Source organism: Vitis vinifera, chromosome 18, assembly GCF_030704535.1.
Source record: "Vitis vinifera cultivar Pinot Noir 40024 chromosome 18, ASM3070453v1".
NCBI lineage: Eukaryota > Viridiplantae > Streptophyta > Magnoliopsida > Vitales > Vitaceae > Vitis > Vitis vinifera.
The window spans coordinates 36,244,670-36,271,538 of record NC_081822.1 but is presented as its reverse complement, the minus strand read 5'-3'; the positions used below and the strand labels follow the sequence as shown (position 1 = coordinate 36,271,538).

At 34.0% G+C, this 26,869-nt stretch overlaps 3 protein-coding genes and 1 long non-coding RNA gene across 9 annotated transcripts; 3 read left to right on the top strand and 1 right to left on the bottom strand.

The window, feature by feature from the left end:
- The first annotated feature begins 366 nt into the window (after window positions 1-366).
- Window positions 367-2,342, top strand: LOC109121585 (uncharacterized). Its single transcript, XR_009465022.1, has 4 exons — window positions 367-537; window positions 1,316-1,562; window positions 1,652-2,067; window positions 2,227-2,342. It is a non-coding gene; the product is annotated as an uncharacterized LOC109121585 (long non-coding RNA).
- Window positions 2,343-6,643: 4,301 nt separating this feature from the next.
- LOC100256906 (B2 protein) lies at window positions 6,644-8,626 on the top strand. Its single transcript, XM_002265007.4, has 5 exons — window positions 6,644-6,977; window positions 7,186-7,286; window positions 7,956-8,039; window positions 8,143-8,253; window positions 8,392-8,626. The coding sequence occupies exons 1-5, from the start codon at window positions 6,668-6,670 to the stop codon at window positions 8,431-8,433; spliced, it is 648 nt and encodes a 215-aa protein (XP_002265043.1). The 5' UTR covers window positions 6,644-6,667; the 3' UTR covers window positions 8,434-8,626.
- A 1,251-nt stretch (window positions 8,627-9,877) lies between these two features.
- LOC100251775 (vacuolar protein sorting-associated protein 9A) lies at window positions 9,878-20,679 on the top strand. 6 transcript variants are annotated; one of them, XM_059734444.1, is made up of 7 exons: window positions 9,880-10,114; window positions 11,657-11,804; window positions 14,366-14,536; window positions 17,150-17,329; window positions 17,608-17,917; window positions 18,413-18,673; window positions 20,248-20,679. In XM_059734444.1, exons 1-6 carry the CDS (start codon window positions 10,020-10,022, stop codon window positions 18,655-18,657), a joined length of 1,149 nt encoding a protein of 382 aa, XP_059590427.1. In that variant the 5' UTR covers window positions 9,880-10,019; the 3' UTR covers window positions 18,658-18,673; window positions 20,248-20,679. The 6 variants fall into 6 exon arrangements, with proteins under 6 accessions (XP_010665496.1, XP_059590427.1, XP_010665495.1 ...); XM_010667193.3 differs by having other exon boundaries at window positions 18,383-18,673; XM_010667194.3 differs by lacking the exon at window positions 20,248-20,679 and having other exon boundaries at window positions 9,878-10,114; window positions 11,690-11,804; window positions 18,383-18,715.
- LOC100246638 (PHD finger protein At1g33420) lies at window positions 18,825-26,449 on the bottom strand. The gene is made up of 5 exons (XM_002265087.4): window positions 25,884-26,449; window positions 25,237-25,363; window positions 24,175-24,390; window positions 19,968-20,576; window positions 18,825-19,883 (listed from the first exon to the last, which is right to left on the bottom strand). Exons 1-5 carry the CDS (start codon window positions 26,209-26,211, stop codon window positions 18,944-18,946), a joined length of 2,220 nt encoding a protein of 739 aa, XP_002265123.1. The 5' UTR covers window positions 26,212-26,449; the 3' UTR covers window positions 18,825-18,943.
- Between the last annotated feature and the right edge of the window lie 420 nt (window positions 26,450-26,869).

The window sequence follows — 26,869 nt, the reverse complement described above, 5'->3', positions numbered from 1 at the left end:
TTTTTTTTTATTGTTTTTTGTTTTTAAAAATCTCCTATGGTTGCATATTTTTTAATTTAAGCTATTTGAAAACATAAGGTAATGAGAGGTTTTGATAATGGTTAAAATATGCTAATTAATTTTTGAGGAGTAATAAGAAAGTATTCAAGTTGTAAGTCTGAGGGGTAGTTCAGTTGGGGGTAACTCATTTCATACTTTTAAATCACTGAAATAAAAATATAATTTTCTTTATATTGTTGTCATTATTATACTTTTAATTTTTTTTAAATATTTTATTTTTATGTTAAATTAATTTTTAATGACACATATTCTTCTACCATCGTCATTTTCAATTCCAAAACTTGAACAGTGCTATCATGTCAAAGATGGGCCGGTCGAACACGATCCAAAGCCGGGTTTGGGCTGAGTAGCCCAAGTCAAGACCCGAGCTGAGGGTCAGCCCCAAATACAAAAGAGTCAGGTTCCCGCCTCTTGCATTATTTTAGTTAATTCAGTTCGGAACAGAGTGCATCGCAGGACGTGAGAGTTCATTGTTCGGTGAGTATATAGTAACTTGAATCTTCTAGAACTAACTGTTTAACTTGTTTGCTTGCCAAGAAAATTCAAGAACCTGTCATTTTCTTGGCATGAGGATCGTTTCCTTCGATTTCCTTGTTTGCTTGCCGAGAAGATGCATCAATTTTACATTTTCTTGGAAAACTATTAAAAATTTTCCTTGCATTTTTTCTGGTGAATCTCGATCTCATCTCTTTGCCTAGATCTTCCCTAATACTTGTAGTCTTCGTAGTCCAGTTCTTTGGAAGTGCTGAGTAAGCACTGTTGTTGCTGTGGCTGTGGAATGGTTGTGGAGAAATTTTCTTGGCAATCTTCACTCTTATTCTAACTTCTTTACTTGTCTAGATCCTTTAGATTTGTAAATTGGTTGCTGGTTCTTTTAATTTCATATTATTTTTTCAAGTAAAATCTTTGTAGATTCTCTGTTCTAATTTTGCATTGCATTTGTTGTACTTCGCAAATGCTTTGTTTGGCTTCAATGAAAATTAATTTCAGAAAATTGAAAGGTACGAAATTACGCTCTACTTAAATCATTTTCAAAACCAAGATCCCTTCGTATCGTGCATCTCTGTTTGATTTACGATTTCCTATCTACCTAATGTCTGTTTGGCTGTCAAGGAATCCAAAGCATTATATCTTATATTTGGGCCGAAAAGTTAAGTCTTTTTGGCAACCAAACAAACAGATATCTGTATTTTGTTTGCTTCTGTTTCGTTGCCGTGAAACTCAGTGAAAATAATTTTTGTTGACCAATGAACAGTTACTGAAAATGGGGAATAACTTCACTCGAGCTGTAAGAGAGGTGCTGGAACAAGACCTAGAGCGTCAGTTGGCTATGCAACGAATAGAAAGAGAAATTCGTCTGGCTCAGCTCAATAAACTTGGACCATTTGGGTTGTTGTTTCTAGTCTGTGGATTTGTTCTTGTGCCGTATCTGGTTAACCGGCTGTGGGACTATTACTTTAGGAATCCTCCTCGCAGAGATGATGAGAATCATGTGGACTGAGGTATCCATTTTTCATTTTTCTTTAGTTCTGGCATTTTTTAAAATTTCTTCTTTTCAGGATTTTGATGTTTTTTCCCCGTTTTATTAAAGGCTGCTCGGGTGGAGAAGGAGAAGGAGCTCGGACGGGAAAAGCAGAACTGCCTTTTTTTGGATTTTGGATTTTGAAAGGGTCCGCCAAACATGAAATAAAGCAGAAAAAGATTACTATATTGTGATGTAAATAAAGCAATGGTTTCACTCCATTTTTTTTCCTTCCTTTCCATTTCCATGAGACTTATCATCAACTGAACAGGGACAAGCTATGGTTGAATGAAATTTGAGGCAGATTTCTAGTCTGAATAATGAAGATGTTTTGAATCTGTTTTGAATCTTTATACTGAATTGAATGGAATTTGATGCAGATTGCTAATATGATGATGAACATGTTTTGAATCTTTATACTTGTATTTTCTGGCGTCATTTAGCTGGACAAGAAGGCAGATGCACATAAGGTGGTCATGTTGCGGGTAATTATGACTTTCTGATTTTGATGCTTGTTTCGAACTGTGCTATTACTTTGGTGGGAGAGATGATGAGAATCATGCCCATGAGATCCTTTCTTCTTTTTTTAGTTCCGGCATTTTTATTTTTTTTTTGGATTTTGAATTTTTGTTCTTTTCATGAAGGTTGGTGCTCAGAGTGATTATATCGTGCTGCAAATAAAGCTCCGGAGAAGGCAGGCACGTGTTTTGCATCTTTATACCTTTTGTCTAATACGAAAAAGGAGTATGCGGATGGTGATTTGTGATTTATAAAACTCTCATTACGTGCAATTCATGCATGCTTCTCATTTTTCCAATGACTCGTGCACCTGTGCTTGTTCAAATCTGATCGACGTAACCTTCAATGTTAATTTAAGCTTTGCTTAAGATGAGTAAATTATAACTTAGCTGATGGAGGGTGGACTTGAAATCAAATTGAAATGGGTTGGTTTTGTTATCAATTTGTGGCTCTTCAAATTTCTCCTTATGTTCATTTTTGGATTGACAAAGATTGATTCTATTAAAAGCACCTAGCAAAAGAGTGCACAAAAATATATATGGTGAATCCAAAGACACTAATAGGCCAAAACAATGCTAACAAAAATACAAAAATAATACTTTTTACACATTTAGAGCTAAGTTAATCAATGAAGTCCAACCTAAATATTGAGTAATCCCATATGTATATTCAAGTGTCTAAACTCAAAATTCTAAACCTCAAATTTTAAACCCTAAACCTTAAATCCTATCATTCAAAATAACTAAAATAATTGTTTAGCTATATCAAAAATGACAATTTAAAAGTTCTATAATGTAACATCATTCAACACTCATTTGTTAGCATTTTTTTTCACGACCCTTTATTATGATGATTTTTTCAAACATAACTACTTATTAAATTTCTTTGTAGACACGCTTGGTTAAACCTAATTATTCAAAAGAATCACATTTATTGCTATATAAAAATTGGTAATTGATAAAAAATTTAATGTTTTGAATTCAAGCTCACATCTTGAAGCAAATTGATTTTTTCCTTCATATGAAAATTAATGATGCTGATTTTGGGGAATATAACTATATGTATATTATTTTTCTTTCTAATCAAAATCGGTTTTGGACAAATGTTTTTGTTTGACTTTATCGAAAAATGACAATTGAAAGTTTTTTAATGGAGTATCGTCTAACACTCATTTGTTAATAACTTTATTTATTTTTCACACAATAATTCATTATGATGATTTTGATGAACATGACTATTTATTGATTTTTTTTTTTTGCAATAAGGGAAGGATTAACCTAATCATTGGAAAGAATCAAATTTATCGCCATATAAAAATTAATCATTGATAGAAATTTAATGTTTTATAGTCTAGCACAAATTAGGAAGCAAATAGATATTTTTCAAATGAAAACTAATTATGAAGATTTAAAGGAATATAATTACATCTGTATTAAATATTACTGCAATCAAAATATTAGAATTAGTGGAACCTCAAGCTTGGGATTGAAGCTAGAGGAGAGTGAATGTAGGTCAGGTTACGTCGAATCACTATAAAATCTTGTGTTTGCATTCTCTTTTCCTTACTCTTTTTCTTTATATATAATTGTCTTTATATTGTTTTATTATATACTTGCATGTATTTGTATCTTACATTCACATAGTTTAAATTTGCAAAAAGAAACTATCATCCTATTCACCCCCTTTTAGGATGATTACCATAGGTTGGATTAACCTAATTTTTCTAATAATAATGAATTTGACGAACATTACTTATTAATTTCTTTTGAAATTGAATTTCGCTACCAAATCCTTTGAAAAGAATCAAACTTATTTTTATATTAAAATTGACTGCTCATGAAAATATGATGTGTGCTGTCTAGCTTAGATCATAATGCAAAATGATTTTTTTTTTTTTTCATACAAAAATTCATTATGATGATTTTTGGAAATATAACTACATTCGTATTGAATTTCTTTACAATAAAAATCCAGCTGCGAAGAAATCAAAATTATTGTTTAGATATATCAAAAATGGCCATTAAGAGTTCTTTAATATAGTATCCTCCACCACTCATCTTATAACAATTTTACTTTTTATTTTTTTTAGCAACACTTCATTATTATGATTTGATGAACTCATTATTTATTAATTTCTTTGCAATTAGATTTGGTCTACAAGATCATATGAAAAGAAGAACAAAAAATTATTATTATCTCAAAATTTATCGTGGATCGAGATTTAATATAGCATAGTTTAACTTACTGTAAACATAAAAATTTTTAGTGAAATAAATTATCACTAAATTGATCTTTTTGAATTATAATTTGTGGGCAAGCAAGTCCGTTTTCTTTGTTTGTTTGCCGAGAAAATGCAACAATTTTACATTTTCTTGAAAAACTGAGATAACCTTTTCCATTTTTCTTTTGGTGCAAGCATTCTCAATTTCATCTCTTTGCCAAGATCTTTCTTAATACCTTCTTGTCTTTGTAATTCAGTTTTTGGCGTGGGCACTTTAAGATTTCTGTGAACCTTTGGAATTCTAATACCCATGTTTGGTTTCCAAGAAAATTTTATCATCATCTCATTTTTTATCAAGTAAATTCTTTCTTGATTCTCTGTTCCAAGTTTGAATTACATTCCTCAACTATTATGCCCCGCAAAATGCTTTGTTTGGTTGCCAAGAAAATGTTGGAGAAGGAAAGTTATCTTTATTCTGTGGTCCTTTGTTTGGTTGCCCCGGAAGTGAGTGAAAATAATTTGTGTTGACCAAGAAACAGATACTGAAAATGGGAAATAGCTTCGTGCGAATCTTTAGAGAGGAGGTGGAACGAGAAGAGAATGAGAGAGGAGTTCGTCTCAGTGAATTTGCTCTCTTGAAGCTACTCTATCACTGCCTCGCTCTTCTTCTTGCTGTTAATCTGTTTGTGTTCGTTATCGAGTTGTTAGACTCCCTGGACAGTGATGATGATAATGATCATCATCATCACCTGGCATGAGGTTTCCCCTTCTTCATTTTTCTTTCATTCTCACATTCTTTGATTCATTCTTTTCTTGGTTCTGATGTTTTTTTTCCTTTTATTGTTGAAGGTTGCTCTGGTGGAGAAGGCAGTATGGCCTCTTTGGATCGTGAATTTCTTGTTCATTTTCATGGAGGTTGCAACTCGGTTGAAGAAGAAAAGGATAATGTAGGCCATTATTGCAGGTAAAGAATACTATGTAGTAATGATGACGTAAATAAAAAATACTAATTCCCTATACAGGGAGATGTTTTCAATCTCTACATGCTTCATGTTATCACAAATCTAATGGGCCCAAGTTTTCTAGTACAAATTGAAGCCCACCTAAACCAAAATTTGTAGCCACAAGAGCAAATTAATTATACTTTTAACAAATAAAAATAAAAATAAAATTAGAAAAAAAAATCATAATGTAGTCTGCTAGACATTTTAAATTAGCTCGTATGAGAACTAGATAAAACATTAATTGGATATATTTCATTAATTTCTGTGCAATTTTCTATCAAAATTTCTTTATAATAAGATTTCATTCGGGTCAAATTGACAACTTGGGTTGGACCTAATCATCCTACTTGCAGCCAAAGATGAAAACATCTGACAATTATTTTTAATATGGATTTTTTTTATCTAAATAGTTATAATTTAGGGGTATCATGTTGAAAGAGGGATACAAATATTTCACTAATATTTTATTATCTTCCTCTATAAATATTATATTTATATATTGTCGTATTAGCTTTATTTCAAGACATAACAAGCATATTTTTTTATTTTCCAATTTTACTTATCGTATTTATATTATTTTTTAAAAGAATTTAGGTTAGTATGTATATTATTAGGTGATTTATCATTTACCAAAGTTTTTTAAAAAAAGGTATGCATTTTAATGTATTTTCGTAACTTTTAATTTTTTATGAAAATTTTATTTAATATCAATATTTTCATAAAATTGAATCCATGGTGGAACTTCTCATGAAGTCTAATTTTTTTTAATTTTTTTATAGAAATTTCCTTCAAAATATTAATATTTTCATAAAATCCGACCATTTTAATGATTTTCAAAATTTTATAAAAATTTCCTTCCACGTCAATATTTATATGAATATTTCTATAAAATTGAAATATCCATTAAACTTTTCATCGACTTTTAAATTTTCATGAAAATTTCCTTCAATACCAAGATTTTTATATGTATTTCCATAAAATCGAGCCATCAATGATATCAATATTTTCATGGATAACGATATAATTTTAACATAAATACTAAATAAAGCTTATTCTAGCCCAAATTAAGGGCCATTATTTCTTTAGCCCTAAAGTAAAGTAATGGATTGACCAAACGGGGATATTGGGCTAGATTCCATGAACAAAAACTAATCATGAGGACAATGAGAAAAAGCCCAAATTCAAAATCAAATTAAGAGCCATACCCTTCCTTTATGGATGGAACTGGCGGTCTCTTTGATTCAAATCCAAACTCCAAAAAGGTTCCCCATTTTTGTAGGGTACCCCACAAAAAAATGTGCCTAAAGTTATAAGTACCACCCCTCTCAATGCCTTCTCCCCATGGCGCACCAGCTGATCATGGGTGCTGCAAATCAGTACCAGACATGGCGGATTCCGGCCACCAGGGTAGCACACAACGGCCAAGCGCAGTGGCCGGACGACGATCACCATCGACTGACACGGCCCATCGACGAACCAATGAAGAATTGGGACACAAAACTTCAGCATTACTTCCATCTTCACCAGCCTGATAGGTGGTACAGGACACTGCCCCCATCTGAGATGCTTCCCAGAAATGAGGCCCTGGGGGGCTACATCTTTGTGTGCAACAATGACACCATGCAAGAGGATCTTCGCCGCCAGCTCTTTGGTGAGCTCTCTTGATTCTAATATAAGACAAAAGTTCTCAAAATATTATTTTTTATTTTTATTTATTTCTCATAACACTTAAAAAACCGAAAATTTGTTTTAAAAAACAACTTGTTTTCAATAAAAATTCTTTAAAAACTAGTTTCAATGCAAAATTTGTAACACACCTGATTTTTCTCCTCCAACTAATGCTTCATTTTTCATTCCAGGGCTGCCACAGAAGTATAAGGACTCAGTTAGGGCAATAACCCCAGGCCTACCACTTTTCCTCTATAACTACACAGCCCATCAGTTGCATGGGGTATACCAGGTACCTTTCTTCTTACTTTCTGCAATTTTCAACTATGCAAACAATTTTTTAGATTTTTTAAAGTATTTCTAAATTTTATCAAAATACCTGAATTTTTTTCGAAAACACTTTTAATACTAAAAGCTTATTTGGTAGTTATTTTAAGAAACATTTTTAATATTCCTAATAATTGAAAATTTTTATCATTCAAATGTTAGAAGTGTTATAAACAATTTCTATAATCACTCTCAAACACACTTTAAAAGTACTTTCAAAAATCATTATCCGATGATCTCTAAAACTTAAACTAAATTCAATTGACATCCCTTAATTTGAGTAATCCAATCAAACCCCACGAGTTACGATCTATGTTTCAAAAAGCGTTTAGTATGATTCATAGGGAAATATTCTATTTTGAAAACTCAAATATGAACTATTCTTAATGTGATTCTTTTTTCCAAACTGCTTTATAAAAAACACATAAAATCAACTTAATATAATTTCAAAAAATAATCTTATTTTTAAAACAAATTCTCAAAACTGTTTTCAACCTAAAATTTGTGAAACATATTTTAAAGTTAAAAAACAATTTTTTTTTACTCTCAAAAAAATAATATATAAAAGTGTTTTTGATAAAAGTTTGCAAATAGGCCCTAGAATCTAACCATATTTAATGTGATAAAACCAAAGGCCATGAGCTTTGGGGGCTCAAATATAGACCCAACAGCATGGGAAGACAAGAAGTGCAGAGGAGAATCCAGATTTCCAGCCCAGGTAGGAAAATTTATCCATTCACCCATCCAAATATTTTCACCAATTTTCAATTTTTTGAAAGACTTACAGTGAATGAAGGGTGATAATAATGGAATGATTTCAGGTTAGAATTCGAACCAAGAAGAAATGCAAACCACTAGACGAGGATGCATTTAGGCCCATTTTGTACCACTATGATGGCCCCAAGTTCAGATTGCAGCTCTCTGTGCCTGAGGTAAATTTTGTATTGAAAATGTGAATTTTAAACTAGGATTTGGCTGTTTACTTTTATCTCTTTTTTTGGTTTATATTGAGACACTCTGAGGTAAGCCTTCTTGGGCTGGTTTTGATGTTTTGAATTGTATTACTGCAGGCACTTGCATTACTGGACTTGTTCGAAGAGGAGGACCCATGAAGCAAAGGCCCTGTTATTTCTCTTTGTTACATAATTGTTATGTGAAAAATATGGACTTGTTTAGTTGTGTTCTTGTTCTCAGAGGAAAAAGGAAAAAATGAAGGTTAAAAAATAGCCATATTATACCATTTGACATTGAAAATTTGCAAAGAAGTGGAGAATTTGATCATAATAGATTCGTGGATTTCGTTGATGATGGTGAACAATAATGCTATAACTTGGGCTACCCACCCCACTCATCTCCTCTAATTTGATGTGTTCAATCATCAATTTTTATTTTTTATTTTTTATATATATATTTTTTTAATTTGGGTTGATAGGTTAGATTCCGGTAGGTAAAAAGTCCATTAAAAAACACTTTCAACTTAAAAATGCATTTTTTTTAATAAAACATTGAAAAATCAAGTGCTTCTTTGATAAGCATTTGATTGATGGTTCTTTAAAAAACACAACCACAAATTTGAAAAATAGTTTTTTATTCTTAAAAACAGAAGAAAATGTATTTTCAGAAAACATTTTTAGTTGTAAAGTTGTTTTAAAAAATAATTATATACATAAAAGTTATTTCTAAAACATATTTAAAAACATAGAAAATAGGTTAAAAACATTTTAGATTCCTAAATAAAATTTTATTTTACAAAGCATTAAAACAAGGTTTTCAAAAACAATTTTTTAGAATTGTTTTACTTATTAAACAAAACCTTAATTGGACTCAAAGTTTTGTGAAATTTTGGATGACCCAACCCAAAGTTAGGCCAAGCCCAATGTTGGCCTACCCAAAATCATTCCACTACAGCGTTTGTTGGCAATTCACTCTTTAGTATGGAAATGGAATTGGCTTTACCTTAATTGTTGGAAGTTGGACAACATTTTATGACGTCAAATATTATTATTAGTAATTTAGTATTACTTACATAGATACTATGTTTTTAGTTATGATATTTCCATATTTTCAATTATTTTTTAGAACCCTTTATAAAAAATAACTAAAAAAATCTCACATTTATATTTTTTAAAAACATTACATTTTCAAAAGAAATTCTTAAAAAACTATTTTTAATTCAAAATTTGGTTAACCTATTCTGAAATTAGCAAACCATTTTCTATGTTCAAATTATTTTCACTATCAATTTCTAAACATACCCACAAATTATTATTATTATTTTTTTAAAGTAAATAAAAAGTTTGATAAAGTCTCACTTCTTTTTATTGAATTTAATTGATATATAAATATAAATTTTAATATTTTTTATTTCATATGAGGTTTCATTTTTTGGGCATTTCATCTCATTTATTTGGAGCAGAGTCCCATATGTTTGTTCCATTATTAAATCGTTCAAATATCATTAGATTTTTCTTGCAAAAGAAGTAACTAAAAATGCATGTGAGGTGGATTGGTTGGTGTTGGGGGAAAAGGCACGTGCAGTAACGTGCGGAACCTAACATTCTTATTTCCCTTCTTCGGGTGTTCTAGCTCTTTCTCCTTCGTCCTTGAATTTTCTCCCTGAGGATCTCTAGGGAGAGAAACTGCCTCCATTCTAGAGAGAGAGAGAGAGTTCTACAGCCTAGGGTTAGGGTTTCGATTCATGGATGCGTCCTCGTCTCAGCCGTTAACGTTCTATGACTTTCTGGACAGAATGCGGAATCCAGCTTCTCTCGATCTGGTTCGGTCCATCAAAAGGTGAAGAAAATGCCTTCTGTTCCTCTGTATCTTTTTTTTAATTTTTTTATTTTTTTATACTTATGCGTTTGGTTTCTAAGAAAATGTCAGGAGAAGCAAAGAAAGGAGAAGAGAATTTTTTTTTGTTTCTTTTTTTTCTTATTTAGTTTTTACTTTTCTGTATCCATTTTGCCGGTGTCCTGAATTGATTTAAATTGACGCAGTTTTTTTGAAGAGTAAAACTGCACGAGGCATGTTAATTCGGAGTTTTGTTTTGTGCGCCTTTATCTTGTGCTTATGTTCTGTTTGGGTGCGGAGAAAAAGTTAGGAAGAGAGTAGAAAAAAGATTTTGTGAATTTTAGGTCTTTGATGTTCTAGTCTCCGTTTTCCAGTGCCCTAATGTGATTTGATTTGACGTCTCTGTTTGAAGAGTAAAGAGCATGAAGCATGTTAGATTCGGAATTTTGTTTGTTCACTTTTATCTTGTTTATCTTGTGTTTGGTTGGGGAGAAAAGGATAGAAATAGAGAAGAAAATAAAAGGTTTCATGAATTCTGATTTTCCAGTCTCCGTTTATCAGTTGATCTGACATCATGGTTAGAAGAGTAAAACAGCAATGATTGTGTTAGTTTGGGAGTCTTGTTTTCTACACTTATTCAGTGTAACTGAAGGTTATAATTTTGGAAAATCTGTTGTGTCAAGCTTGCCTCAGCACTGTTATCTTGCTTATATTCTGTTTGGTTGTAGAAAAAATCTTTTGTGAATCTGTGATTTTCTAGTCTCCATTTTCCAGTGCCCTAATTTGATCTAACTTGATTTCTCATCGTTGTTTGAGGAGAAAAACAACATGAGGCATTTTTGATTCACAGTCTCGTTTTGTTCACTTCCCTCAGTGGCAAAACCAAGGGTAGTGGTTTTGGAAAATCTGGTATCTCAACCTTGTTTCTCGCAGTCAATGTTTTGTATTTTTAAATTTTTTCAGCATACTCCAGATTGAATGGGTTTTGGATAGCCTTATTGGATTGAATCAGATACTGAAGATTGAGTGTTGATTATCACATGCTTGTTGGATGGATACAAGGTTGATCTTTCATTGAGATTTCGTTCGACCATTCTTTTGTTTGGTCAAAGATCATGACTCAACTAGGCAATGTTTTTTAAGTCTCTCTCTGCAATGTTATTGTGTATGATTTGATTTCTTGAATTTCTGTTTTTATTTTTTATTTTTTATTTGCTTTTATTTAAATCGTAGAGAAGAGAGAAGTTTTCAGTTTTTGATGTTTAGATATTGAGTGGGAAGACAAATTTATGATGACATCTGTGGTGAGAAAATGATGATGTTATAGATATCTGCCACTGCAAGATAGGCAACACACATTGTACAAAATGTTTTGATTTCAAAGGAAATTGATACTGTAGTGTGATAGGTATTATGAACAGATAGATTCCTAATTGTTTTCATGCCTATTATCAATTTATTTATTTATTTTTGTATTGTAAGCTTTTGAATTTTTCATGCATTAGGTATGACGGTAATAACTGGTAAAAAAATACTCTCTTGCAGTTTTATTGTATCTTTTTCATTCTATGCGCCCAGCCCAGAAAATGATGGCAAGAGGCTGCAAGACTTCCTTTTAACAATGGAAGATTCTATAAGGGACCATCCGTTATGGGTTGGGGCAACTGAGGAAGAAATAGACTCTGCAATTGAGGTATTTATATTCTGTGGTTCACATGGACTATGCATTTAGGGCACATTTCTTTAATCTTGTTGATCATGTATGATATTATTATTGGCATGACAGAAAGTGGTCTGCTCGGAGCTTGTTTAAATTAGTGGAAATATTTTTTTTGGTGAGTAAAGCAAAAGTGTAATATAAACAAAAAGTGCCAAAACAGCACTTTGAATTATACAGGGAGTATACAACAAATGCTTAAAAGTGCAAACGAAAGGAGAGGGTCTAACAAAAAATCTATGTCCCCCTCAAAATGAACCCACCCAATCCACAAAATCTACAACCTAAGACGGACCAGAAATTGAAAACAACCTAGGCCAATTCCATAGATTACAAAGGAAAGCATGTTGCCAATGCCTACGGCCTAGTTTGTCTCATATAAGTGAGATGAAAATATAAGTTATAATTAATTTAGATTTCAAAATTTACTATCTTAAAAAAAAAAAGCCCAAAAAAATGAAATTCAAAAAAATTCTAAAAAGGAAAGGCTGGGCAGTGGGCTGACCCAGCCCGGCCTGGCATGGCCCAAGTGGGCCTCGAGCCAATGCTGGCTAAGGTAGCAGGGCTGCACCCACAGCCCAGTTTTCAAATGTTCCAGGCCTGGACTTTCCTGGTCTGCAAACTTTTTAGGCCTCTGAAATCTGTCACCTCTAGGCTACTTATGGATAAACCATCCACACAAGTTGTGCCACCTTGCAATAAATTAGTTAACTATAAAGGTATATAAAATAGTAAGTTATTTAACTATAGAAAAGTTCTAAAATTTTAATAGCTAAAAATTTCCATTCCAATAAGTTCTCTCTCCATTTCACTTTGGATTGACAAATCTCCCTGACATGGTAATATTTTGTTAAAGGAGAATTTAAATTTTTAATAACTAAAAACTTCCATTCAAACAGTTTTCACTCTCTCTCTTATCCAATGTTTTCAGAACCGGACCGGTGATCGAACCGGAAAAGTTACCGGTTCACTGGTCGGACCGGCGGTCGAACCGGTGACGTCATAAATATATAATATATATATTATTAAATTAAAAATAATTATAAAAATTTTAAAATATATATGAATAAATTAAAATCAATAATATTTATCAAATTAAATTATATTAATATTTTTAATTTTATTAAATGATATATGTAAAATATTTAAATGTGAATATATTAAAAATAAAAATTTAAACTAATTTTATAATTTTTAAAAATATTATATTATTTTTATTTAATAATATAAAAAAATTTAAAATCCAATATATATTATTTTGTTTGGCATGTTACATAGCTGAAGGGTGTAGCCGAGTGGTGTCCTATGATAGCCATAGAATTTGGGGTCCAAGTTCAAATCCTCTTGGAGGGATTTGTTATTTTTTTTTCATTCATTAGGTTGGTTGGCAATCCCACATCGGATTGTAAGAGGAATGAGGGTGCAAAGGATGCCTATAAAAGGCATCCTCTTGGAGGGCCAAGGAATTATCTCATCTGGTGGTTGGGCTCAAGAATCGGCCCACAATGTGGGTGGGTGAGGTGTGGGCTTTGTCATTATTAGACAAGGCCCAGCATAGTTTTGCCCAAAGTATTTTAATTTATATACAAGGGAGCCTGGTTTAAATTGAACTGTTCGGTTTGATTGGAACCGTCCGGTTCCATCGGGTCACCGGTCCGACCGCCGGTTTAGGCGGTTCATTACCGGTTTAATCTTCAAACGGTTTGATAGGGCGAACCGAACCGGAGATATGACCGGTCGACGGTTGAACCGGTTGGACCGGCCGGTCCGGTCCGGTTTTTAAAATATTGCTCTTATCTTCATGGGTGAATCTCTCTCAATATGCTAAATGTTCTCGTTGACAATTCTTCATTACCCATGATGCATGCATGATCCTTGATAAGAATGCAAATAAAGTAGATGAAGGTGTTGAAATATGATAATTAGAAATCTTAAATTCGAGAATCTTTAAAGAAAAATATTTCTTACTCCAGTTAAATCGAGATGGACTAAAAGCTTTTCCTTGATGAAGAGTTTCATTGGAGATTTTGGTTGGAATAAACTGTTGAAATAATTTGATAGAGGGAAAGGGAGAAAGTTGTCTTAATTTTACATACAAAGCAAGGGAACTTCCTAAAAGTGATATGAATTTAAAGTTTTCCTTTCATGAATAAAACATACTTATTTTAATTTTTAATAGGCGAGTAGTAAGTATGGATATAGCATAAGATGATTGGAGAGTGGTACAACATTGGCATGCTGATGTGATCGATGTATTGGCCTTGTCAAGATAGAATAGTGAGCAGTACTAAAGACATGAGAAGATGTTCTTCTTCTTCTTCTTCTTTTTTTTTTTTTTCTCAACTTTTCCCTTTTTTGGAAATCCATGGAATGCTATCCTTTAGGTTTCCATATAAGGGAAGATATTGGCATTTGAGAGGAAGTATGCTTATTTTGGCATGGTACAAAGGGCTTGTGGAAATATAATGATTACTCTGCAAATTTAAATTTGTTTATTATGTGAAATTTGCATATCATATTCTCTACCTATACTGCAGGGTTTGGAGAAGTATGTTATGACAAAATTGTTCTCTCGCACATTTGCGGCTTCTCCTGAGGATGCTAAGGCTGACCAGGAAATTTCAGAAAAAATAAGCTTGCTACAAAACTTCTTGAGGCCTGAGCATTTGGATATACCTGCAGTACTTCAGAATGAAGCTTCATGGCTGGTATGTGTGCTTCCTCTGTTTTCCTTGAAAAGTTTGTTTAACTGTGATGCTGTATTTTTTGCAATAGTTCTGTTTTATCTGGTTGATGGTGGGGTTAGTGTGCAGTTAAGTTTTGCATATTTTTGTCTGTTTAATCCATATACTTAGTGCATGGTTAAGATTGTACATTCAATCATGCATTTTTTTTGTTGTAATGATTGACAAAATTACTCCTGTCATTACTTGCATCCACATAATCAACTAAGTTAATGTAGGAAATTATTTAGCCCTATTAAATTCTTTGTTTACAATTCTGCAGATAGCTATACTCTTGAAAAGATGATATTAATTCTTTAATGTGACATGAACTGGTGTAATGTTGGGTGCTTGTGTGCATGTCTAGGTGTTCAATTTGTTGGACCGCCTAAGTTTGGGGTAGCAATATACAACTTATGATGGTTGGCCCAAGCTCCAAGCACTAAGACTCCAGTCAAAGCACTTAACCCCAGATTGAATGTCCAAGCTATCTAGGGTTGCTAAGCTCTCCCTCCTGAACTCATCTGGAAGTGTCAAGCTCCCCTTTCGCAGCTTATCCTGAGCTCTCCAAGGCATCAAGCTCTCTTCTCTTCTCAGCTCATTCTGAGCTTCATCGAGATACTGAACTTTCCTTCCTAAGCTCATCTTGCACTCTCCACAGTTGCAGTAACTTTCCTTTCTGAGCTCATCTTAAGCTCTCTTGAGGTACTTAGCTCTCCCTTCTTAGATCATCCTGAGCCCTTTTTAATGTGTAGGCTTATTAACCAAAGCATGGAGAGTTGGGAACAAGAAGGTGAGCTTCATACACAGAATTTCCAGATGTCTTTGAGCTCTCCCAGTTCTTTATTCTCATTTCTTTTAGAGATCTTACCTCCAAAGTAAACCTCTTAGCTCCAAAATAAGCTCCTAAGATCTCTTCTAGGCAAGGGTTAGTTGAAGTTTGAGCTCCCAAGAGCTTGGTTGAATAGGTGGCAGGAACTCAAGTTCCCAAGAACTTGAATAGGGAAGAGGCAATAAGATTTGAGCTTTTGTTCTTTAGCTCTTCCAAGGTGTCAAGCTCTCCCCTCTCAGCTTTTTCCTTGGCTCTCTGGAGGTGCTAAGCTTTCCATTCTCAGCTCATCCCAAGCTCTCCCAGTGGGTTGACTTCTTCCCTCTTAGCTCATCTTGAGCTTTCACAAGGTGAATAGCTCTTCACTCTCAGCTTATTTTATTTTATTATTTCCTTTAATGAGTAAAGAGGATGTTATAAAAACAAGTGCTAAAAGTGGGCACAAGCTTGGGATAGTGGGATTTATACAAGGATTGCTTAGAAACAACAGAAAAAGGAAAAGGAGTTCCTTAGAACTTGATGAAACCTAGAAAGGATGGCCTCCCATTTCTTATTGATCTACGAACTACTCAAATAAAGAGTTCATGAACTATTTTTTAACTGAAGTTTCAACTAGTAGAAACCATAAAAGTTCTTCTCATTCTTTTGCTTCATACACAAAGGCACAGTTGCACAGAACTCTTGCTCTCAGCTCATCTCATGCTCTTCCTTGGTGCCTAGCCCCCCCTGTTAGCTTATCCTGAGCAATCTTCTTGAAAAGAAATTTTGTAAAATGTAATGAAAGAAAATTGAAGAAAGATGATATGGAGCTATGTGATAGATGCTAGGGATTTTTAGTCCCTTCTATAAGCTTATACGAAGTTTAACTTCATGAATCACCATCATTTATGTCGAGGTTTTGGACAACATAATTTATTCTCGAAGTTAGAGGTAGTTACTGTTGGAGCATGATATACATTCTGAGTGATGGTTGGATTTATTAGTTATAGGACTGCTATTCCTTTGCATAAGCTTATAGCATATACAAAGTTAAATTTCATGAACCACCACCATTTATGTGGAGGTTTGGCTGACATAATTTATTCTTGAAGTTAGAGGTAGTTACTGTTGGAGTATGATATACATTCTAAGTGATGATTGGGTTTATTAGTTGTTGGACTGCTTTTCCTTTCTGCCTTATCTACTACACTGTTATTAATCACTAATTAGAAAAAAATAATTTAATGTAAAGGACAGAGCAAAGATATTTCTAACTTGCTCCACTACCAAGGTTTAACCATTTTCCACTCTCTCTCTAGTGTTATAAATATAACATCACTCAAAGTAACCTAGTTTTGTTTTTTACCTTTCTCAGTTGTATCTATTCAACTGCTTTAGATCTGAGATGATAAATTATCTAATATAATTCAGTTATTCAGAGCTTCATCAAGGGGAAAACAACTTATAAAATAATCAACTAACACTTTCTAAAGACCTTAGAGTCTTGGATGGTTCCGTTACTTTATCCTGGTTGTCTCCTTTTGTATGGTGCAATGCTTTTGAGGACATATTCATGTACTTGTTGCTACCAATCCAGAAAATTCTATTTGACAGAGGTCATGTATGTGGCTGAAGTGCTTTAGGCAATCCCTTTATGTATTGTGATCTCTTGATTGTATTTTCCAATGTGAAGTTTCCATCCTTGTTTGTTGAAAATTGTTTATAATCAAGATATCTCTGTGTCTAAAAGAGTAGCCATTTTCTTTGTTCTTTTTTCCTCTTTCCCCCAGCTTGCAGAGAAAGAATTGCAGAAAGTCAATGCTTTCAAGGCTCCTCGGGAGAAGCTTCTTTGCATTTTGAATTGCTGCAGGGTCATAAACAATTTGCTGCTTAACGCAGCAATGTCAGAAAATCATATTCTAGCTGGAGCTGATGATTTTCTTCCTGTTCTAATATATGTCACGATCAAGGCAAGCTCTCATTGGTAATAAGCTCTTCTGCTGATCATCAATTTTCAAATCTTATTTTCGTAGATCTTTAAAACAATGAACTTCTGTCACATATGTATATATATATTCCTATTTTGCATTAATTTTTGTTATATTATAGATTGTAATGTCACCTTTTTCTCACCAAAAACCCTTGGTTTTTTCCCCCTCTCATGTCATGCAATTTAATAATTGAAGAATATTTAATTAATTGCAAGTCCCATTTAAATTTTGCTAAATTATTGAAACCACATTGATAGGCGAATCCTCCTCAGCTGCATTCAAACCTCAAATTCATCCAGCTGTATCGGAGGCAGGAGAAGCTTGTGTCAGAAGTGGCTTATTATTTCACAAATCTGGTCTCTGCCAAGTCATTTATTGTTGACCTAGATGCAAAGTCTCTTTCCATGGATGCAGTTGAATTTCAGGAGAGCATGGAAGCAGCAAGAGAGGCCCATAAAGCAGCTGGAGTTAAACCCTCACCATCATTGGATCGAACTGCAACCTTGGCAGGGCAGATGGATCCTGGTCCTTCAAGAAGAATGTGGTTTAGAGAAACTGACACAAGAGGTGAGTTTCAAGCTTGCCAAAATGTTATTGCTTTCTCTCATCTAAAAACATCTTTCTATATCAAGCTTTTCCAATGATTTAGGAGTATTTAACCCTATCTTGGTTCTTGGAAAGTTCAAAAAAAAAAAAAAAATAGGGGAAGAAAAAAGAAAAGAAAAATGAAGTACAAAAAAAAAAGAAGGATTTGTAGGTAATAAATTATTTTATATGCTTTTTCAAATAAATTTCACCTACTTTGCCCATCCATATAAAGAATAAATAATTAAAAATATCTAAACTTCTAACTAATTTGAATTATATTTGTTTTTTCTTTTTTCATATTTTTCATGAAAAACTAAATATGAGAAAATCATTTTCTTTAAAGAAATATTTTTCTTTAGCATTGTTTTCCCTTTCAGAACTTTCCAAAAATCAAACATAGCCTTGAATATTTATGCAAGCTTCCATCAAACATCATTTGGATAGGTATATCGGTGAATCACTTGATGATGGCAGGTACGTCAAACTATCCTTTTATGGAAGCAGAGGCTGGTGAACTCACTGTGGGAGATGTAGAGACATTGCTGAGTTTGTACAAGGATGTTGTTACAAAGTACACTAATCTGTGCAGGGCTGTTAAACGCCTTTCTATGTCCAAAACAGAAACCCCAGTTTTGGTTCCCCTTTCAGAAGGGACCCATACCTCTCCACCTCAGCCAGAAGGAAGAACTACAAATGTCAATGACAAAAGAGGAGAATAGAGACTGGTACAAATTGGTAAGTCACAATTTTATAGTTTATTTGCTTTAAATTTCTTGATTTCTCAGCTGCTTAATTAGATAAAAACCTAGAATGCATAATTACTTATTACACCGATCACTTGTATATTAGCCAATATTAACAAAATAATAAGACAACAATCCCCAGCTATGATGAAATTTTCCCTTTTTTAAATCTTTTGTTGTATATACAAAACATACAAAACAAAATCCCAGGATGACTAGTCCTGAACACATGCAAAACAAAACTAGGCTAAGATGTACACAATTACTGAACACCAAATGTCATACACATCCTGGATACGAGTCCTAGACCCTTTGCTTTGATTTCATCTCTGCAAGTTCTTCCAGATGGTAAAATAGTATTAGCCTCATTTTTCAAAATCCTGGATTCCACCCCGTCAATGAGACACTCATACTCTGCCTCCACCTCCTCCCCCCTAGGACTACTACTTCCACTGGAACACTTGGTTTCTGCACAAGAAGAGCCCAAACATCTCTCGCATAGAAATTTTGCAGGGATTTCATCGGAATTCTCAATCCCTACACACCTCGTATGCTGCCATACACTGCACTTGTCACACGCCAACATTCTTTCACCGTCATCATCCTTAGTCCCACAGATGCAGTCAACTATCCAGGTCTCTGTACCCCTCTCTGCCTGGAACCGGCCAAGGCCATATTTTGCATTGCATCTTCCTCGGATCCGGACAGACCCTCTTGATCCAAACAAAAGGTTCAAAGTCACACTGCCTTCTATGCGGCCAAAGTCAGGGAGTTCTTGAATATAAAACCTCTTAAAGACAACGTAAACTTCCTTAAAGGCTTTTGTAGCTTCACGTTTTAGATCAGTTATGGTAGCGTTTGTTGGTAGTACAAGAAGTTCCGGAGGAGGGAAGGGGTAATCTTGGGAGTAATCTTCAAGCTCCACGTGACACCAGAGGTGGATTGCAAAGGGGTTTTTAACTGCAACTCGTTCGACCTTGTAGTCCTTAATGAACTGCTTGCAGTCTAGAAGCTTCTTAGCCGATTCAACCGCCAATTCCCTTGTCGCCTTAGGTCTGTAGGTCACCATGGTCTGGGGGTTGAGTATGGAATTGTATAAATATCTTAGATCATCAATAACTTGCCCTTTGGATGGAAGGCTTGAGTTCGAGTCCAAGCTGTCTACCCTAATGCTGTTGTTTATGCAGCTCTGTGGCTCAATCCTGTTACCATTAGGGAGATAATGATTAGCAAAAAAATATTGCGGTAAAGAGTGGAAAAGAGAAAGAATATTATCCGGCTTTTACCTGAACTCGACCGCATTAGAATTAGGATTGTAACGGGTGCGAACTACCATGCCATCGCCTGTCACCCTTCCAACTAGATGTTTAAGGCAGTAATCGATGAGCTCTGGAGAGGCCGCCTTGTAAAGAGCGCCCTTGAGAGTGCGCCGACTCACCCACTTGCCCTTTTCAGCAGTGGCTGACGTTACTAGCACCTTAACCATACACTGCTCCACCCTTTCCACATCATTCCTTGCCCAAGCACATAGCAGGTTCTGATAATGGCTCGATGTTTGGTCCTCAGATTTTGCTGTATTGAGTTCGCTGATGCGGTTCAACAAAAAGGAGAAGAGGTCCTTCAATGTTCGGAGTTCGGTTTCGGCTAAGGACTGGTAGAATGCGATTAGAGTTTGGAGGTGGGTTCGGGGACCTCGGCCTTGGAAAAAGAATGTAGATAGGGGGATGTTGGAGAGGGTGTGGATTGCATTCTGGTAAGCGTCTGAGGTGAGAGCATAGCTCCCGGTTCCAAATTGATAGCCCCAGTGGCCGTACCACACTTGGCCTTTTGCAACCGTGTGAAGTAGGCGGTACTCGGTTCCATATTTTTTTGACAAGTCCATCACGCTTACTTTCCTGCTCAAATGAAGTAGGTTTTAATCCTCAAGCCAAACTCAAAAAATGGAGAAATATGCATGAACGAATTGCCAGTATTATTACAAATTTTACAATTTATATTTGGAGGCTTGGGTCGTGATGAATTCAGAACAATACTTGTTTATTTAAAGCTTAAATAATGCATGTCAATCGATCAGCATGTAAGGGTGTTAAGTAATTAAAAGAAAATGTCCACTGGCCAATCAATTGAAAAAATGATAGCGGTGAAGCCCAATTAGGATTGGGTTTGGATCCAACGAATTCATAAATATAAATTTTTACACACTTGATTTTAATTTTCTTTCCCCTAATCACACGCTGGATGCTAAAAGAACGCGCTATACAAACAATAATAAGCTTGAATAATAAGCATTTTCAAGCTTAACAACTTTTCCTACCTTATTTTTCTCAATTTTTTATAATTATATGTTGAAATAAATAATAACAAATAAACTATAAGAAAAAAATAATAAGGTTTTCAAAATCAATTTTTGAAATCAACTTTATTATCTTTATCTATCAATCTTATTATTACAAAAGTTTTTAATTTATCTTTGAGAACAGTTTGTAAGAATTAGCTCAAAACATAAAAACTCCTCAAAGTTCTTCAAATTTATTCTAACAAATTATACTGTTTTTATTATAACAGATTTTCAAACAAAATATATTAATAGAAAAATTATACTCAAATCATAGTAAATATTCCTTTATCTAATTGTGCACGCATATGAATAGCAATGAGTGATTGAAACAGTCAAGGGAAAGGAAAATAAGTTGGTGACACATTAAGTGTTTTCTAAGCAGGTAGAAGGGGTGGTGGAGCATCAATAAATTGCTTTGTCTTTAGTATGGAGGGCAAAAGCATGGCCATCACATGATAAAAATTATCAAAGATTTTTTCAGGCGAACATGCTTTAATAATTTTTTAATTTTCATTTTTCATAATCACATTTGGCATGACATGATAATGACCATTTTTAATACTAATTAAACAAATATCAGAAGATTCAATCAGACGCATACTCCGCATAGGTTGCAGTTTGGTCAGAAGTTACATACAAAAAATTTAATAATATTTTTAAAAACAGTAATAACAAACCAACACAGTAACAGTAGATAGTTAAAACCTTCAACCTTCAAACCCAAGGCAGAAAGTTCCAGCAACACAGGAGTAAGAAATAAATTTGGACTAAATTGAGAAAAATAAAAAATAAAACTATTAAGTATGATATTATATAAAAGGGGAAATCAATTTACCAATCTGGTACTGTAGCAAATTTTAAATTTGAGATGCTGAATTGGAAAAAGGAAGCAGGAGGAAGCGCACAACCAAACAGACCCATTAAAAAAAAAAAAAAAACCCTTTTAAGTATACAGAAAACCATGGAAAAGCGACCCCTAGCAGCCCAGCATCTTTTTAAAATTTATGATTCTAACCATCTTCTAACCCAAAAAAAGACCCAGACTTTTTAAGCAATTCTATTAACTTTCCATCAAAGAGGCAACAATCTCCCGAGAGGCGGTTACACTTCACTTATTGTCTGACCCCATTCATAAGACAGGTGTGGATCACTTGATAGAGAATCCTTCAATTTTTTATGATAATAATAATAATAACAGCAAAATTAAAAACAAAGGTCATGTAAATGGGCGCACATCATATCAGACCGGTCAAATTTAGGGTTCTACACAGATGTTCCAAGCTCTATATTTAGACCTTGGAAAATTATTCTGGATCAATAATTATCATCTGGTTTCATCTCCACTCCGTTCAGCGGTGTGTATTTATAAATAGAGGTCAAGGATGAGGAATATACATAATCAGATCTAAAGAAGAGATGGATAAGATTTCTCCAAAACACTAACTAGACATGTACATTGATGTAGCACCGCATGAAACTATATAAAGAAAGTGAGACTACACTGTATAGGGGTCAATACATCTACAAAAAGGACACCAGAAGCATTGCACTTTGCTTAGCTTCTTTAATCTTTTTGATCTACACACCAAATTCCAATAATAACACTGAGAAGTGCCCTTGAAAGTTATAATAGTAGAGGCCAAAAAGGAGAAATAGAAATAAATAAGGTCCCATATCATCTCTGAACTCTCCCACTTGTCCTCAAAAATACATTTTAAGAGTGATACTATTAACTTTAGTCAAGGAGGCAATAGACTGTAGAGAGGGAACTACACTTCACCTAGTTGCCTAAACACTCCTGCCATTGACAACACAAGTGTTCCACTACTCATCTTTCCTGTTTAGAAAATTATTCTGGATCAAAACTATCGTCTTGCATGGATCCCCACTCTGCTCCATACCACTAGGCAATTCTTCTGTAAACATCACCTTTTGGTTCTGCCACCACACAGGCATGACATTCCCAAGTGGAAGTGTTCTCTAAAAACAAACCAGGCCACTAACACAAGAAGAAAATCAAACCAAACCCAAAACCACCATCCAGAGACTCTAACGCAACAAACAACCCACAAATATAAAATAAATAAACATAGCAAGGAGTGACAAAATATTTTTGAATGAAAGAAAAATATATCTCATTAGGGTTAAGTCTTGTAAGCCAGTGGTACTACCACTAATTAATGGAGCAAACCAGCAGTCTAACTCCAAACCCAAACCTAAGGGTCAGATGCTTTTACAACATCAGGAGGAAAAAAAAAGAATTACTTGAGCACTCCAAACTAGGTCATGTCTTAGTTTTATGGAAAACAAAAGAATTAAAAATAATTGGGTCAGGTTACATGAATCAAAGGATACAATTGCCGATTCACTATGGAACATTGTCTCTCTTATTTCGAAAAACTGAAACTCTGTCTGATCATTGCAGGAGACCATGTTTTTCTAAACAAGAGAATGGTAAGTCTCCCCAGCAAGGGTCAGGGTATGGTATCTTCCAACAATGCTGTTTAACTTTCATTCTTTATCTGTCTCCCTCCCTCCCTCTCTCCTCTCTCTCTCTCTCTCTCTCTCTCTCTCTCTCTTTCCTTCTTTTCTTTCATTCATACTTTCGTATATTTTTTCTTTCTTCCAACTCTGTTTGACTCCATTTTTTCTTTCTTTTTTCCATTCTTTCCTTCTTGCCACTCCACCTCTGTTCAACTCTTTTTCCCCTTCTTATTTTGGATTTTTCATCACTCAGCAAAATAATTCTTTACAATCTATAGTATTGTCGTAGTAGCATTGCAACTGTACAATAGTATACAATGTCCAACTCTTGTTGGTCCAGCATTAAAAGAAATTAGGAAAGAAACAATAATTTCAGGGATTTGAAGAAGTATGCCTTGTTTAGTAACTTGAATATGAACCACTGTGGACCAGATAAAGAATGGAAAAGCAATAAAAGAAAGAAAAAACCGGGAATCTTGATCTCAAAAGATGATTAACGAGCAACAATGGTTGCAAATAGATACGGTAAGAGAAGAAACACCAGATAATCATACCGAGAAGTAGTCAAAACAATAGAATTAGTTGTCATGGATGTTTTAAAATATTTGCATGCCATTTTCCCTACAAATCTAGTGAAAACCAATGTGGCAAGGATGAATAAGCATTCAAACCTGACAGCTAGCCTTTTACACAGCCTATCCCAGAAGTTCATGATATCAAATCCAGAAAGAATGTCAGCGCCGCCTTCTCTGCCATTGACTCTAAGAAGGTGACCATAGCCATTTGAATGAACTACACCATGTAACAGATGGGTTGTATCCTCAAATTGATGATAAACCCAATCTTCAAGCTCATCTACAGTAAGTGCAGTGTTGCACAACTTGCACCTGAGAAGAGGTGGGTGTCAAATCAATCATCTTTAGAAATGTAACATTAAAGGATGCACAGATGTGTCAAATAAATACATGCAGGAAAAGTATATTCCAAAAGTATACTTTTCAATCACCATATAGGCATGGTACGTAGTGTGTTTCTCATAAGCCTAACCCACCAAGGGAAGTTCCATCTGCCACCTTATAGGTCTTGAGGATGGTTTTTTAAGTTCTAGCCCACTATTACAAGGAGAACTAAAACTGAGTAATCACCAACCATGCCTAACAAGTCACTTTACGTAATGTAACTTAATAGTAATTTGATTGCATGCCTGTGTTTCAATATTTCAAACATGGGACATGGACACATGCATTTAAAGTAGTTAATACAAACTTATTCAATTTCATAATCATACAAATATCCTCCCTAATTGAATATCAATATAAGCATAATATTATACCATCAGACAAACATCATGTGCATGCATATATGCTATATGTATATGTTATTAATTCAAATTTCACCTTGCAGCACACAAAGATAGCGTATCCACAATTACAAGGAGATTCCAAACAAAGTAAATCCCAAACCTAACAAGTTGCTTTACATACATTAGTATTATTAACTAATGGTGATCCAATTGCATACCCTTGTTTCAATATTACAAACATAACAAAAAGGGACTTGCATTTAAAGTAGTTATTAAAGATATATTTAATTGATAATTCTATAGTTATTCTTGTTAATCAAATATCAATATAAATATGATGCTATATAATCATGCATGCATCATGTGTGTGTAAACATACATGTATATACATATATGGTATGTACATAGATTATAAATTTGAATTTCTCACCTTGAATCAGACAAATATGTCATATTCCCACACTTCGTGCATGCTCTGTGGGATCCTTTTATAGGATTACTATTCGCTCTTATTATGAAATGGTATCGCTTTCGGCATACTGGATGACCACTCCAACCTTTTCAAAACCAAAAACATTTAGACACTTTGTTGCAAAAATTAACACTGCTAACCATGTTTGGCTGCTAGGAAAACAACAGAAAATTCCAAACTCAAAACTCATATATTTTAAGTATCTCAACCAAACCTACTGTTCGGAATCATATACATTACAGTCTTTATGTTCATTAGTTTTAATTCCTTCACATGTATTTGTTTTTTTGTCTATATTCATAAATTTTTTCGATTCCTGTCCTTAATTCTCTCAAGAAAAGACAGAATAATTCAAAATTTTAACTATCTTAACTAAGACACAACTAGTTTTACTGCGTTTTCTTGTAGCTTTAATTCCTTTTCTTATATTAGCTCAATCATTGTCATGTTTGGCAGCACAGAAAACAATATAGAATTCGAACATACATTCAACAAATCTACGTATCCAAACAAACCTAAACCAGTAAAGTTTCTCCTCACGTTCATAATTCTAATCTTGTTTTTCTTAACACTTTCTCGGAAACCAAACAGAACAACTAACTCACCAACAACACGGCACTGATCGCAGTACACAGATCTAGATCTGGCAACGTCTTCTTCAACAACATCAAGCGATACAACCCCGGCGCCATCTGCCGGATCACCGACTCGCAACAATATCTGCCACGTCACCAGCGACGGAAACAGAGACGGCGGAAACCTCGAATGCCCATACTGCTTCAAGAAACTCTGTACCGCTGACCAAAACGGCTGCTCGGCGAAGCAGTCACCGTCCCCGTCGCCGGAAACGGAGGGAAAACTGAGAAAATCGCAGAGATCTGAGGTGCTTCTCCTCTTGGCCCTCTTGAATGGCCTGATCTCGTTCACAATCATGGCTGCGATGGATTAAGATTAAGGATCCAATTAAACGACGACGTTTGGAAGGAACAATTTACAGTGGTGGAGATCTGTGTAGGAAAAAAGTTACAGAAGGCGAAGGAAGAAGGTTGGGTGAAATAGGGTTTGGTTCCGCTGCTACCGTTTCCTTTCGGGTTCGTATCCTTCCCTTTATCCGATTGGTTTCTTTTCTTAATTATATATATTTTCTGATTTTCCTTCACAATTTCAAGTCGGTTCTCTCGATATTCTCTAGAATTTTCTCCTACTTTTTATTATTATTATTATTATTATTAATAGAACAAGATTATTTTTTACAATATTTATTTTGAAATTAAAACATTACCATAAAGAGTCATCTTTAGGAGTAATTATAGGAAGTTTAAAAGTATTTTTGAATATCTAAAAATATATTTTATAAAAAAATAAAAATTTTCTCTCTTTACTTATCTTGATTGTTAAGTTTAATTTGAGTTGAATTCAATTAATTAATTATTATAAAATTTGTGTAATAGTAATAACATACAAATTATAACTATATTACATGAAAAATTCGAAAAATAAAAAAAGGTAAGAATTTAAGTTGCGTACGTAAAAAAAAATTATAAATCAAATTTATAAATTCATATTAAACAAAAAATCTTTATATCTTTAA

What these genes read in the sequence shown, in the direction of transcription:
- LOC100251775 (XM_010667193.3), top strand. Translation starts at nt 10,020, where the DNA reads ATGGATGCGTCCTCGTCTCAGCCGTTAACGTTCTATGACTTTCTGGAC. An exon ending in TAATATATGTCACGATCAAG is followed by an intron (nt 17,330 to 17,607) that starts GCAAGCTCTCAT and finishes CCACATTGATAG; the next exon opens with GCGAATCCTCCTCAGCTGCA. An exon ending in TAGAGAAACTGACACAAGAG is followed by an intron (nt 17,918 to 18,382) that starts GTGAGTTTCAAG and finishes TCATTTGGATAG; the next exon opens with GTATATCGGTGAATCACTTG.
- LOC100246638 (XM_002265087.4), bottom strand. Translation starts at nt 26,211, where the DNA reads ATGATTGTGAACGAGATCAGGCCATTCAAGAGGGCCAAGAGGAGAAGC. An exon ending in ACATATTTGTCTGATTCAAG is followed by an intron (nt 24,391 to 25,236) that starts GTGAGAAATTCA and finishes ACCTCTTCTCAG; the next exon opens with GTGCAAGTTGTGCAACACTG. An exon ending in TCTAATGCGGTCGAGTTCAG is followed by an intron (nt 19,884 to 19,967) that starts GTAAAAGCCGGA and finishes TAATGGTAACAG; the next exon opens with GATTGAGCCACAGAGCTGCA.
- LOC100256906 (XM_002265007.4), top strand. Translation starts at nt 6,668, where the DNA reads ATGGCGCACCAGCTGATCATGGGTGCTGCAAATCAGTACCAGACATGG. An exon ending in AGTTGCATGGGGTATACCAG is followed by an intron (nt 7,287 to 7,955) that starts GTACCTTTCTTC and finishes ATAAAACCAAAG; the next exon opens with GCCATGAGCTTTGGGGGCTC. An exon ending in AATCCAGATTTCCAGCCCAG is followed by an intron (nt 8,040 to 8,142) that starts GTAGGAAAATTT and finishes GAATGATTTCAG; the next exon opens with GTTAGAATTCGAACCAAGAA.